The 12541-nt window shown below is 45.7% G+C and overlaps 1 protein-coding gene across 2 annotated transcripts in view; it reads right to left on the bottom strand.

Moving 5' to 3' along the window:
* Positions 1 to 834: 834 nt before the first annotated feature.
* The window catches only part of MAP4K5 (mitogen-activated protein kinase kinase kinase kinase 5), a 48593-nt gene continuing 36886 nt past the window's right edge, over positions 835 to 12541 (bottom strand). Inside the window, exons 17-34 of one of the 2 annotated variants that reach the window (XM_027907393.1) lie at positions 11629 to 11673; positions 10636 to 10678; positions 9839 to 10049; positions 9234 to 9331; positions 9100 to 9141; positions 8269 to 8353; positions 8058 to 8137; positions 7223 to 7283; positions 6749 to 6751; positions 6539 to 6653; positions 6357 to 6415; positions 6084 to 6187; positions 5544 to 5721; positions 4269 to 4337; positions 3760 to 3852; positions 3326 to 3396; positions 3024 to 3079; positions 835 to 1608 (exon numbers count right to left, since the gene is read on the bottom strand). In XM_027907393.1, the coding sequence (XP_027763194.1) occupies positions 1521 to 1608; positions 3024 to 3079; positions 3326 to 3396; positions 3760 to 3852; positions 4269 to 4337; positions 5544 to 5721; positions 6084 to 6187; positions 6357 to 6415; positions 6539 to 6653; positions 6749 to 6751; positions 7223 to 7283; positions 8058 to 8137; positions 8269 to 8353; positions 9100 to 9141; positions 9234 to 9331; positions 9839 to 10049; positions 10636 to 10678; positions 11629 to 11673 (1501 nt within the window). In that variant the 3' untranslated portion in view covers positions 835 to 1520. The remainder of the gene's footprint in view (positions 1609 to 3023; positions 3080 to 3325; positions 3397 to 3759; positions 3853 to 4268; positions 4338 to 5543; positions 5722 to 6083; positions 6188 to 6356; positions 6416 to 6538; positions 6654 to 6748; positions 6752 to 7222; positions 7284 to 8057; positions 8138 to 8268; positions 8354 to 9099; positions 9142 to 9233; positions 9332 to 9838; positions 10050 to 10635; positions 10679 to 11628; positions 11674 to 12541) is intronic. The other variant, XM_027907394.1, reaches the window with a different exon arrangement.

Raw genomic sequence — 12541 nt, 5'->3', positions numbered from 1 at the left:
TGCAGCATCTCATTAAAACAAAAAAACACCCCTTCGATTTACACGTTCATGAGCTGCTGCTACTGCACCTGCCCACGGACTGTGTTCACATCAAGGCCAGCAGGGTAATGTGAGGTAGTAAAACCAGATGCTCTCCTGTAGTCAGTCTATATTTAATGGTACCTCAAGGATTTCAATTAATGAGGAGGACAAAAGGAACCGACGTGACTCTTCAGTGGAGGAGGAAAAAGGGAAAGTTAAAAAAACCGCAAAAGAGGGAAAAAGTGATCGAAGCTTGGATATAGAATACTGGTTCTTATCATGTTTATTTATACTACCCAGCTGGGGAAATAACCCTTCCCAAACCACCGCCTGGAATGCTGCACAGCCTCAGTTATCCCGACGGGCTCCCCTCTGGAATAGCATAAACAAACCACACGTCATGGGCAGTCGGATACATGATACTTTCATTCATTAAGGATGGCGACCAGGTACAATTTCCCTGTCACCTCACAAGGCTTATCCCTAATTTATGAAAATAAAGCACATATAGATTTTGTACATTTATATATATATATAAATATATATATATATAAAAAATACACACTGCCAGTCAACTTCACACACACACACAAACACACACACGGATAATGTGCACACCCACCCAGGAGCAACGAGTCTGATATCAATATTCTACTTGGTGTACACACCCCCTACGTCTAGGAAGTAAGAAAAAAAATCCCTTTTATGGCGATTCTGCAGGCAGAAAAATCAGTACAAAATACTTTGTTGTACAAAAACTGCAGGGTTTTCTCTTTTTTTTCCTTTTTTTTTTTTTTTTTTTTTTTTTTTAAAACAAGATCACCCAACACGGTAACGACACCCCCTCAGTAATGAGCTACATCCCTACGAGGAAAAAGGAATAATCAAATCTTTATACAATTGTAAAAAAAAACAAAACAAAACAAAAAAAATTGTAAGCTGCTCTGCAACCTTCCTTTGCTAAAAGTTAGAGACATTACCCCTCATCCTAGCAGCAGATTAATAAATAAGGATTAAATAGTCTATTATACAAAGCCATACCCAATGGCAGACTTCAAACCGAAAAGCTTTGCAGATACTTCCACTTCCTACACAAATCTTTGTTTTATTAAGAATAAGACTCAGTATAAAACAGGGGCAACAGCCAGCACTAGATCTATATCTACAGGACTAACAGGAAAATCCAAGGGAAGAAAAATATTTAACAGTTTATGGCACCTTTACTGCATAACACATTTCAAGGCTCTGTTTCCCTACAACTAACGAGTAAAGGGCTCTTTATCTCAGCTTTTATTAAGCAAACTCCATATAACCAACCACACAGTGGCAAGAGACAGAACCAGCTGTTCCCAGCTGCAAAAAATGGATTGATTTCCACCCTAAAAACCAGCACAGCTCCGGTGGCAAGGAAAGAAACGGCCCCTTCCAGTTCCCTGATGCTCCTTTGGTTCCTCCCAGGGCAAATTCCCTCCGTTATTTGCGTCGGGGGGGGGCCTTGCTCAGTAACTGTTCTCGTGCCCAGCCAGGATGTAGAGGTTGCTGTGAGCCTGAGGGTTCTCCGTGGGCCTGCTCTCCAACACCACCACTCTGCAACCAAACACAAACAGGCTCCAGGAATTTCAGTGGCAAAAGGTGAAAAGCCCCGTGGTGTGGCTGCTGAGGAGGAAACTCCCGGGTGTTTCATTCTTTAAAGCACTTCCCTTGTTTTGCAGCATCACTTCTGATAAATCCCTGCAGTGGGATAACAGTGGGAGGTGTCCCTGCCATGGAACTGGATGATTTTTAAGGTCTCTTCCAAGCCAAACCATTCCATGATTCCATGATCTGCGGTCTGAGTGTGTTTATCCCTCCCACGTCTTGTGACGAGCATCGGCCACTAACCCAAACAATTCTCCTCCCTCCTAAATATTTATCTCTGATGGGTTCACAGGGATCACTCAACCTCCATCTGTGCCTTTGTCCTGCTGGATCGTGTTCCTGTGGGCTGCTCTGGAAAATGAGTCTCTCCCTGTCCTGGCACACACTGACCACTGTCCCCATCCCCTGCTGGACCTTGACCAGCAGCTCATGTGCTCGGGCCTTTGCCCTCCCCTCTCCCTCCCAAATGCCTGCATTTCTCTGCACCAGTTCCTAGGAAAATACCCTGTTGTTTTTTAGGACTACACTTCTCTCTCTCCTTTCTCTTTTCCTCAAGATTTTCAGATGAAGTCTCTTAACTCCCTCTGTCCCTGATCTTCACCTCTGCACCTGAGCAGTTCTGGAGCGATCCAAAGCAGGAAGGTGCTACCACATCCCACTGCTGGAAGGGCAGGAAAGAATCCTGTTCCAGCTGAACAGAGATGGAAAACACAAACCAAAGGGTTTGGCAGTTTAAAGGCCAGAAGGATAAGGGATTTAAGACCAGGAGCTATTCAAGGCCAGGGTGGATGGGGCTTGGAACAACCTGGCCCAGTGGGAGGTGTCCCTGCCCGTGGCAGGGAGGTGGAACAAGATGAGCTTTAAGGTCCCTTCCATCCCAAACCATCCTGGGATTCTGTGATTGGAACTGATTGCTGCATTCCTTCCTATCTGCTCCTACATTTAGCACTGAAACCACCAGTGCACATGTCCAAGCCAGAGATTGGGGCAGCTGCTGCTCAGCTTCCAAACCTGGAGGCAGCTGCACCTCTTCCCACCTCTGGAATCAGCTGGATGTCATGGATAATGAGTGAATTTAGCCCACTGTGATTAAAACTTGTGAGTGTTGCTGGTTTGCCCTGCTATTTCACCATCAGCAGTGATTATTTTAAACTCACTATCTGCCAAGATAATTCACAGTTCACCAGGAAAATCCAAGCCAGGAGAAGGCTTTTCCAGGCATCCAAGGGCATCTCTTATCTCTCCCTGTCACCTGCTGCCTTACAGACAGGGCTGTGGTGGGCTGGAAGCCAGTTCCAGCTGGGAAACTAGAAATGCTGCTTTAAATAAAACAACAGGTTTCTGTTTCTTCATGGGTGATTTACCTGTCTGACCCCAGCAAGCGGAAAACCCTCGTTTCATCCGATATCTCCTGGGTCACCTGCAGAAAAAAGGGAGATACTTAAGATCTGTTCCAGGGGCAAAACGAAATTTATTGGTCTGAGTCGGAAGGAAAATAAAAAATTCAAATGAAACTCGGTGCAAACTCCAGGAGGGAAACAGATTAACTGGTCATGGAGCACGAGCAGTGCCGGGGGGGAAGGAGAGAGAGGAGCCAAAGGATGCAGGGGTAAATAAGGAGCAGGAATAAATGAAACCTTCCTGGAGAGGCTGGGAGATCACTTACTTCATCTGACTTAAAGCTCTTGCCCTGCATGCCGTGTTTCCAGAAGGCCAGCACGCTGTCCTGAAGGCACACTGCAAAGGGAAAGCACAAATCACACCCTGCTGTTCCCTGGGGCTTTGTATTCCCAATGATCCCGGAGAAAACCCCAGGAAAGGTATAAACACAATTCCAACTACTATTTGAATTACTATATTTACTTCGAAATAGAACTATTATATATATATATATATATATATATTCATATTAATAATTGAATTATTATCTTTCACTATTAAAAAAATGGCTGTGCTGCACTTGAAATAAAATCCCAACTTTTAGAAGGCCCACACAAAGTTAAGTATTACTAAAAACACTTCCTTCTCCCCACATTTTTATCTTAGTGCTATGGAAATGACCAGAAACCAGAAGAGTTCTGCCAGAAGCAAATCACTCACCCACGGACTCGATGCAGAAATCAAAGCTCAGCTCTGAGGCCAATTTCTTGCTTGACTTCAGTTTCCCTTGTAAATTCACTATTTTCACAAATTCTCGAGAGAAACAGAAAAATAAGTATTAAAACCTCATGCTGGAAAGGATTTAAATCAGAGATACTAATTTAATTTAATTAAATTAACTAATTTAATTAACCCAAAGTTAACATCTACGGTATTTGCCTAAAATGAACCCGAGAGCATCTTTCTCTCAAAATAAAAATAGAAAACTGTTTTTTTTTGTACACTTGGCATGTTTTTAGACTCCACTGACAGATGAGGAGAGAAAGTGGAGTTACAAGACTCAAAATGAAATCCCACTTATCCAAACTGAGGCTTTTTGGAAATATTTCAGCTTAGTAATGAAGGGAGAAAATAAATTAACTTGTGGGTAGAGTCCGGCTCGACAACTGTGGCAAAACAAGTTGTGCACGAGGTGTAGGAGGTTTTTCCAAGAGGATTGTGTTACTCACTGTCCAGGCAGACCAGGACAGTGTCCCTTTCCAGCTGTGTCACGTGAATGGCATCCAACTGCTGATTGCCTGAGGAAAAAGGGAACAGATTATTTAATACACAGAAAGAGACCGATCTCAGCCTCCTCTCAGCCTTTTCACCGGGCTGGTTGTTACTCTGGGTTATTTTTAAGGCTCCAAGATCCCAGAATTCACAGGGAGAAGGACAAACCCCTCAGTTCCAAGCAGGTATTTAATATAAAAGCACTACTTTGAGTGGATAAAATACATTTTGTGTTACAGTTCAGCACAGCTTCCTTCATAAAGAGGCACCATAATGAACAAAAGGAATCCTCACTCCTAAAAAATGTTCCTTTCCCAAGAATCCACATCTGGAATGATTATTGTGCTGATACCAAGCTAGATTGAATAGAATTTCATAGATTTTTTTTTTTTCCTAGTGTTTATTATTGAAGTTGGTACAGTTTTAAAGGTAAAAAAAAGGATACCCAACAAGGGCAGCAGAGAAAAGCAGCTGCAAAATATCAACCAGGTCGTGAAGACAACCCAAATCCTTGCTTATTAAAAGCCAGCTGAAGATGACAAACCTCCCCCAAGGGCTGGAGGATGGAACAGAATTCATTTCTGGATCCTTCACACAGGAAAGGAGGGGAAAGAGCAGGAAGACTGATCCCAGGAAACAGGGAGGGACCACGAAGGAGAACCCAACCAGCAGGGTCTGATTAGGGGTTAAGGAGATTTGGAAAATAAAAGGTGTGTCTGAAGTGTAAGTTTTTTAACAAGGCCAGTTTATGCTGAGGTGGGTGGGTCAGCACAAGAACACAGGAATCATGGAATTACAGAGTGATTGGGAATAGAAGAGATTTTTAAATGTAATTTAGTTCCAACCCCTGCCATGGGCAGGGACACCTTCCACCAGCCCAGGGTGCTCCAGCCTGGCCTTGGACACTTCCAGGGATCCAGGGGCAGCCACAGCTTCTCTGGGCAACCTGTGCCAGGGCCTGCCCACCCTCCCAGCCAGGAATTCCTTCCCAATATCCCATCTAATCCTTCCCCGTGTCAGTTTGAACCCATTCCCCCTTGTTCTGTCCCTCCATCCCTTCTCCAAAGTCCCTCTCCATCTTTCTTGCAGGTTCCCTTCAGGTTCTGAAAACCTGGGATCTGCTCTGGGCAGAGAAGCTGCCAAGCCTCAAGCTTTTCCAGCTGACCCCCGAGGAGTCATTCCCAACATTCCCAGAGAATCCAAAGGGCTGGAAGGTGCTCCAAGAGCCTCACCTGCCCCGATCTCTGTGAACCAGGAGGACGCCGAGTTGAGGTTGATTGTCTCGAACTGCACCACCTGGTTGGGCTCGGAGCCCTTGCTGATGGCCACACACACCATGGGGTACTCCTGCTCCGGGATCACCAGCATCTCAAACACGTTCAGGGGGCTTGGCAGGGGGAAATCAAAGTGCTGGGGAGAAAAAAAAAAAAAACAAACCATCATCAGGAGGTCGTGAATTCGATTTTACAGCGAAATAAATCTACGATAACACGCACAAGGTGTAAATACAGAGAATTTTTCACGGCACGAACATCAGGATGGGCAGATGTTGCAAGTGCTGGGCTTGATCCAGCACTTCAATGACTTCTGAATGACTTCCATGGCTTCAGTCACAAGGATTTCTGAGTCAAAACGAGTCAGGGCAGATTTTTTCAAGTGCTCACAACCCACAAATGGCACCAGACCGGGACGTACTTTCCATGACAAAACTCTGGAAAGGTCATTTCAACAACTGTATAATTATTAAACTTAAACTGCAAGTAAATCCTTACCTTTATTAACATGAATTTCTGCATGGGCTCATACCACTGGAGCAGAACAATTCCAGACTGCAATGCCCCACAAAGGTACTTATGGCCTGTGTATGGATTTCGTACTGTAAAAAAATAAAACAAATAATAATAAAAAAAAAAAAACCACCCTGAAAACAATAATTTTAAAGTCCTGGAAGTTCCATTCCTTTTTCTTTAGTACAAAGAACTAAGTTTATTCTTCAGACGTGCCACAGCCAGGAAAACAAACAGCACAGCTGGACATCTGCTCACCTATACAGCATTTGTGGCATCCTTTCGTGTCAGGGATCTTGGTCGTTAGGGCAAATTTCCTGGAATAATAAAATTCACCAAAAAAAACCCGCATCAGCAAGAGATGTCAAGGCCCTAAAAACTCAACAGCGCCGACAGCACTGCTGGTTATTTTCACTTATTAATAATAACTGTGTTTGTACCTGGGCAATATTTTGTCAGGAAATCTGTGGGTTTGAATATGAGCAGCTAATCCCGTTTTTTTGGCTTGTTCAAACAAAGCTATTAAATTATGGGAGTAGAGCTGGAAGGTTTTCCCTGGAAGAGAGAGAGAGAAGAGCACAGGTGACGTCACAGCCAGCCCTCCAGGGGGGAACTGCACCGTTTGGGAAAGTGCAGGTAGGGGAAATTACCTTCTGGAAACACGGAGCACCAGCAGCAGGGAGGCCAAGCCCAGGTGTGAAGAAAATAAAGACAACAAAATTAATAAATATGGAGAAGACAATGAACTCAGAGCTCATTTCAGTGAAGTCAGGTTTATGTAAACATTTTTAGAAGGCTGTAATTATACAATAATTAATATCAGGGTACTTTATCTATAAATCAACAGAAATGTTGTCCACCCTCACAACCAGCAATTCCTTCCCAATATCCCATCTAACCCTGCCCATTCCCTGTGTCCTGTCCCTCCATCCCTTGTCCCCAGTCCCTCTCCAGCTCTCCTGGAGCCCCTTCAGGCTCTGGAAGGGGCTCTCAGGTCTCCCTGGATCCTTCTCTTCTCCAGGCAGATCAAACAACATTGTACTGAATCATCACTTTATTTATTTATTTATTTATGATTCCCCTTTATTTATAATGTCAATAATTTCCCCTCTCTTTCTACCTACCTGACAAGGACATCAGGGTGTTGTTGATAACGTACAGCCAGGTGCATTTTCGGGGAAATAACTGACAAAAGAAAACATTTCTATTAATAGAAACAGCCAGGAATTTCCAACCATCGGTTTCTCTGCTCCACCACCACTCCTGCAGGGATCCACTCTGATCCTTCCCTTTAATTCCCTGTTTTGAACCCTCTGTGTTTTTTGGGATGTACCTGCCTGGCTGTCTGTGTTTGGAGGCTGCTCTGGGCACGGACAGACCAGGGAAGATTGGGACTGAATTTATCCCAGAGGGAAGAAGTTCCTCACTTTGGGATGCACTGAATGGTCTCTCTGCCCACCACTGGCACAGCCCAAACCTTTCAAGGTGATTTCAAAGGGCATGGGGAAGAACCCAGAGAAGACTGTCAGGTGAAATAACTTAGGAAAACACATGTGGAAAGAGATTCCAAGGACATCCTGACCCTAAAAGAAGCAAATTTAAGCCCATGAATAGATGAAGTGGCTTTGGAAAGGGTTAGACAGCCCAGGCAAAGTTTCCTGGGGATACTGAACGGGTTTGGGAGCACCCAGAGGAGCTGCAATCTGCCATCTAGTGGGGATGGGATGGAGGGAGAAAGGGCAGGGAATCAGTTCTCCAAGGAGAAGGGGAAGATTTGACAGCACCAATAAATTCAGGTGGGTCGAGGAACTTTTTAATTTTCAGACTTCCCTTGCTGGCTTTGATGCGAATCAGTTTAACCCACAGAGCCTGTTATCCCACTTTTCCTTCCAATACCAAACTTCATTGCTTCATAATATACCCAAACCTATTCTGTGTGTTCAGCCCCCCAAAACTCACCTGTTCCATTGTTGCCTCGTGGAGTTCATTCAAATTCAAAGTATAGATCCCTTCTTCTGTGCCAAAGATGATGTACTGGTCTGAAAAATGCAGGGAAAGGGATTATTTCCTGAGCTCATCACCAGGTTTGAAAAGGCAAAGCTAAAATAACTTTTACAAATTGATTGCTTCCCAAGCTTTGGATTCCAACACAACCCTGAAATAACTTTACCTTTAGTGTCTGGATGTATCCAGGATGTTGCACAATTGATCTTCAAAGGACAACCATCGAAGACTTTGGAAAAACATGCTCCCATCTGAAAGACACCAAAACTGAAACCTGAAACGAATTGAGAGGATCAGGTGTTTGTTTTATCTTCTGGCACCTGGCCACTCACACACACACACACACACACACACCTGCAGACACCACTGCTCTCCCTTTCCACACACAAACTTCCCCTAAAATGCTTGGATGCCAAACATTGGTACCTTCCCCAACAGCTCCAGCCTTCCAAAGCTTTTTGCAGACTTCAGATATATTAAGGAATGTAAAAAGGGGTCAAAATTACATCAACAGCTTACTGGGTGAGAACAATATACCCTGGGGGGGTTTAAAAGCCACGTGGATGTGGCACTTGGGGACGTGGGTTGGTGGTGGCCTTGGCAGTGCTGGGAATGGTTGGATTCAGCCTTAGAGGGCTTTTCCAACCTAAATTATCCTATAATTGTACATGTGAATATTAAATGCTGACATAAATGGCACAGGAAGGGAAAAACAAGCAGGAATTGAAGGACCTTTTCCCATTTCTCTTCCCAAGCAGAGGTCACGGTTCAGGGAGCCAGGGAAGCCTCCAACCTTCCACATCCCCACTGAGCAGCGACAGGAAGGTTTTAAAAAGAGGGAACAGATATTGTGTGTCCAGTATAGGAAAAATAACTGGCTGTGGGGCGCAGAAAATCCCCCTGGATGAGCTGGTGCCTTATTCCAGCAGAAACCTTGTGACCCTGGAGAGAGGGAGAGGAGGTTTTGGTAACTCCCAGTGCCAAGGGGATTTCTTACCAGCACCTTCGGAGTCGGAGGCAAACCGTTGATGGCTGGTTTCTGTGGGAAGAAACAAAGGGGATAAAACACCTCCCACACAAAACACTGGCACAAACCCAGCCTGGCTGACACGACAGAGCCACAATACCTACAGGGAAATCTCTTTTCTCCTTTTTCCGTGGGAGCTGAGGGATTTGTCCGGGTCCTTCCGCGTTTTCCTCGATGAGTTTCAGCATCCCGTTCCCGTTGCCTGCAGAGAAGCCCAGACAGCTTTTGTAGCTTATTTGACACAGTGGAATAGAAAAATCTGTTCTCCCCCAGTGCCCAGCAGGAGTGGGGAAGTGAGCCCTGACACCTCCATATCCACATCCCAGATAACTAAGCCCTTCCTGGGACAACTGGCTGCTCCTGTCCGTGCTAAGTTACACACTTCCCATTATCCAAACAGTCCCAAATTCCACTTGGAGGATAAAGCTGTGGTAAGGTCCCTGCAGATGATCCTCCCCCAAAACATTCCTTGTTTGTCTCCTGTTCCTGCAGGCCACGCAGGAATGGGACTGACTGGCTCAGTGTCCTCGCTCTGGGAAGAACATTCCCACCACGTGTCACGGCCCTAATAGGAACCAGCACACCAGGAAAGGGGAAAGCTGCCCCTCATGCTCAGCTGGGTTAAAACATCATCCCTGTAAACAGCTGGCTCTGGAAGCAATTCCTTCTCCAGGGCACCAGTCACCTTCAGGAAAGGGAAGGCATTTACCCAGGTCGCTGTATCTGGCTGTGAGCAAGCCGGGGCTGCTGATGCTGCTGGTCATTCCAATGGGGCTGGAATCAGCCTGGGGGCCACAAACTGGGATGCTCTGTCTCCTGTGGGCTGCTGGGGCTCTGTTCTGGGAGTCTGGGAAGTGTTTTATTGTCTGGCATCTCTCATCATCCGGGAGGTGTTCCTCGGGATAACTGTTTATTCTCGGCTGCAGGAAACCAGAGGGGGTGGTTAGTTGGGAAATGTCAGGAATTGGGAATGGAACCTGGGGAGCACAATCTCCAGAGAAGGTGAATTTAAGTCAGGCTTTCTACATTAAAAAAAATATCAGCCTTTGAAAAGTGTGTGAACTTTTGGGCATCACAGGTGGTCTCTGGTGAGCAGTGACAGGACCCAGGGAAGGGCTGGAGCTGTGTCAGGGCAGGGTTAAGTTGGATTTTAGGACAAGGCTCTTCCCCCAGAGGGTGGTTGGCACTGAACAGGCTCCCCAGGGCAGTGGGCACGGCCCCAAGGCTGCCAGAGCTCCAGGAGGGTTTGGACAACGCTCTGAGGGACAGGGGGGGATTGTTGGGGTGTCCTGGGCAGGGCCAGGGGTTGGACTGGATGATCCTTGGGGGTCCCTTCCAACTTGGGACATTCTGTGATTCTACAAAACAAGACAATTGACAGCAGAATAATTTCACAGGGGTTCCTCCCTGCTGGAAAATCAGAGGCAGAATGCACGACAGGAGGCCATCCCAGGCTGCCCCAAGTGGGGTTTGCTGCCTGAACCCCTTAAATCCCACAGCCCTTACCTTGGGAGGCAGCGGTGGAGGCCCCGCTCGCTTTAGTGTCGACCTGCAAAGGGAAGGGCAATTGTTGGCTCAGCTAAACCAAAACCAGAATGAAAACCACAACTACAGACTGGAAATAAGATCAACTCGAGGCAGAGAAGAGGCAGATCAGAGCTTTGCACACACAGGGTTAAACTGGAAGTCCAAGAGCAGGGGGGAAAGAGCATTAATCTCGTTAGGAGTGTTGGTTTGGGATCAACTCCCATTCTCTCGTAAATGCCAACGTTACTCGTTACAGAGCACTCTGTGGGGAGGGAGATTTGGAGTTAGTAAATAAATACGCATTCAGGAAGTGGATCTCAGGCTGGAGAGGGACTTGGGACAAGGGCCTGGAGGGACAGGACACAGGGAATGGCTTCCCACTGCCAGAGGGCAGGGTTAGATGGGAGATTGGGAAGGAATTCCCAGCTGGGAGGGTGGGCAGGCCCTGGCACAGGTTGCCCAGAGAAGCTGTGGCTGCCCCTGGATCCCTGGAAGTGTCCAAGGCCAGGTTGGAGCACCCTGGGCTGGTGGAAGGTGTCCCTGCCCATGGCAGGGGGTGAGATGGGATGAGCTTTAAGGTCCCTTCCAACCCAAACCAGTCTGGAATTCTGGGATTCCAGTTTGCAGCCTTCCCTGTGAATCAGCCAAACCTCCGGGCACCCCTGGATCTGCACCAGAGCTGTGCAGGATTATCTGCATGTCCTGTCCCAGCCAGGCCTGGCTCGCGGCTGATGGATTAATCGACATAAAATCTACTTTAAAACAGCAGGCACTTCCAGATGGACTCAAGGATAACTTCAGGAAGGAGAGCAAGGAGGGAATGGCTTTGGACATTCCCCTGAGGATGAGGGCAGGAGTGAAGCTTGCAGAGCAGCCAGCCCTCAGTTAGTGGTGAGTGGCAAAGCTGCTGCAGCGTTTTGAGGGGAGAGGCCCTGGAGCAAACACAGCTGTGCAGGAAGGAGATCCACTCACTCTTCAGCATCTTCACTCCCATCGCCAAATTTTGTGAGCAGTCCCCTAAGGTGAAATATTTGTACAATTAAGAGCTCTGCTCTGAGGTGCGACTGGAGCCATCCCTGATGTCACTGAGTTTCATAACAAGCATCTCCCAAGCCCTTCCAAAACAAATATTTCCCTTATTCAGCCCTTTTTCCATTCAGTTTGGTCCTTCCCTTCCCCTCACCCCCCAAAAATCGCCAGGTCTCTCTTCCACACCATCAGCTTTCTTTTTCCTGCCTGCTCTTTTAAATATTATTGACATGTCTAACAACAGTGCAACATAAAAGAAGGAAAAAAAAACAACAGAGGAAGTTTGGGAGACAAATGGAGAAAAGCCTTGAAAAGGAAGTTTCCTTATATATATATATACATATATATATGTATATACAAAAGACACAGACTGCTTCCCATTGCAGTGGGAATTTTGGTTTCAAAGCTACCCCAAGGACAGCAAAAAAAAAAAAAAAAAAAAAAAAAAAAAAAAAAAAAAAAAAAAAAAAAAAAAAAAAAAAAAAAAAAAAAAAAAAAAAAAAAAAAAAAAAAAAAAAAAAAAAAAAAAAAAAAAAAAAAAAAAAAAGAATTGTGACCAGAGGATCAAAGCAGCACTGAAAATATAACCCTGACACCAAAAAAAAAAAAAAAAACCCAACCTGATAACATTTTGCAAAATGTCAATTTTCAAGTGGTGTCTTTTAAAGGGTAACGACCAGGAAAGCCCAGCCAAGTTTGGATTAATGCAAAGTTTCCCTGCAAGTCACTTCTGAGGGAAAGCAGCAGCTGCCCACAGGAACTACTAAAAAATTTAAAAGAGAAAAAGTCTTTCTTTTTGAAAGGTTCTTGTTGCCCAGAGAAGCTGTGGCTGCCCCTTCCCTGCAAGTGTTCCAGG

Source organism: Empidonax traillii, unplaced genomic scaffold (assembly GCF_003031625.1).
Source record: "Empidonax traillii isolate 1590-97213 ecotype Southwest subspecies unplaced genomic scaffold, ASM303162v1 scaffold1449:size159823, whole genome shotgun sequence".
Classification (NCBI taxonomy): domain Eukaryota; kingdom Metazoa; phylum Chordata; class Aves; order Passeriformes; family Tyrannidae; genus Empidonax; species Empidonax traillii.
This window is presented reverse-complemented; position numbering and strand designations above follow the sequence as displayed.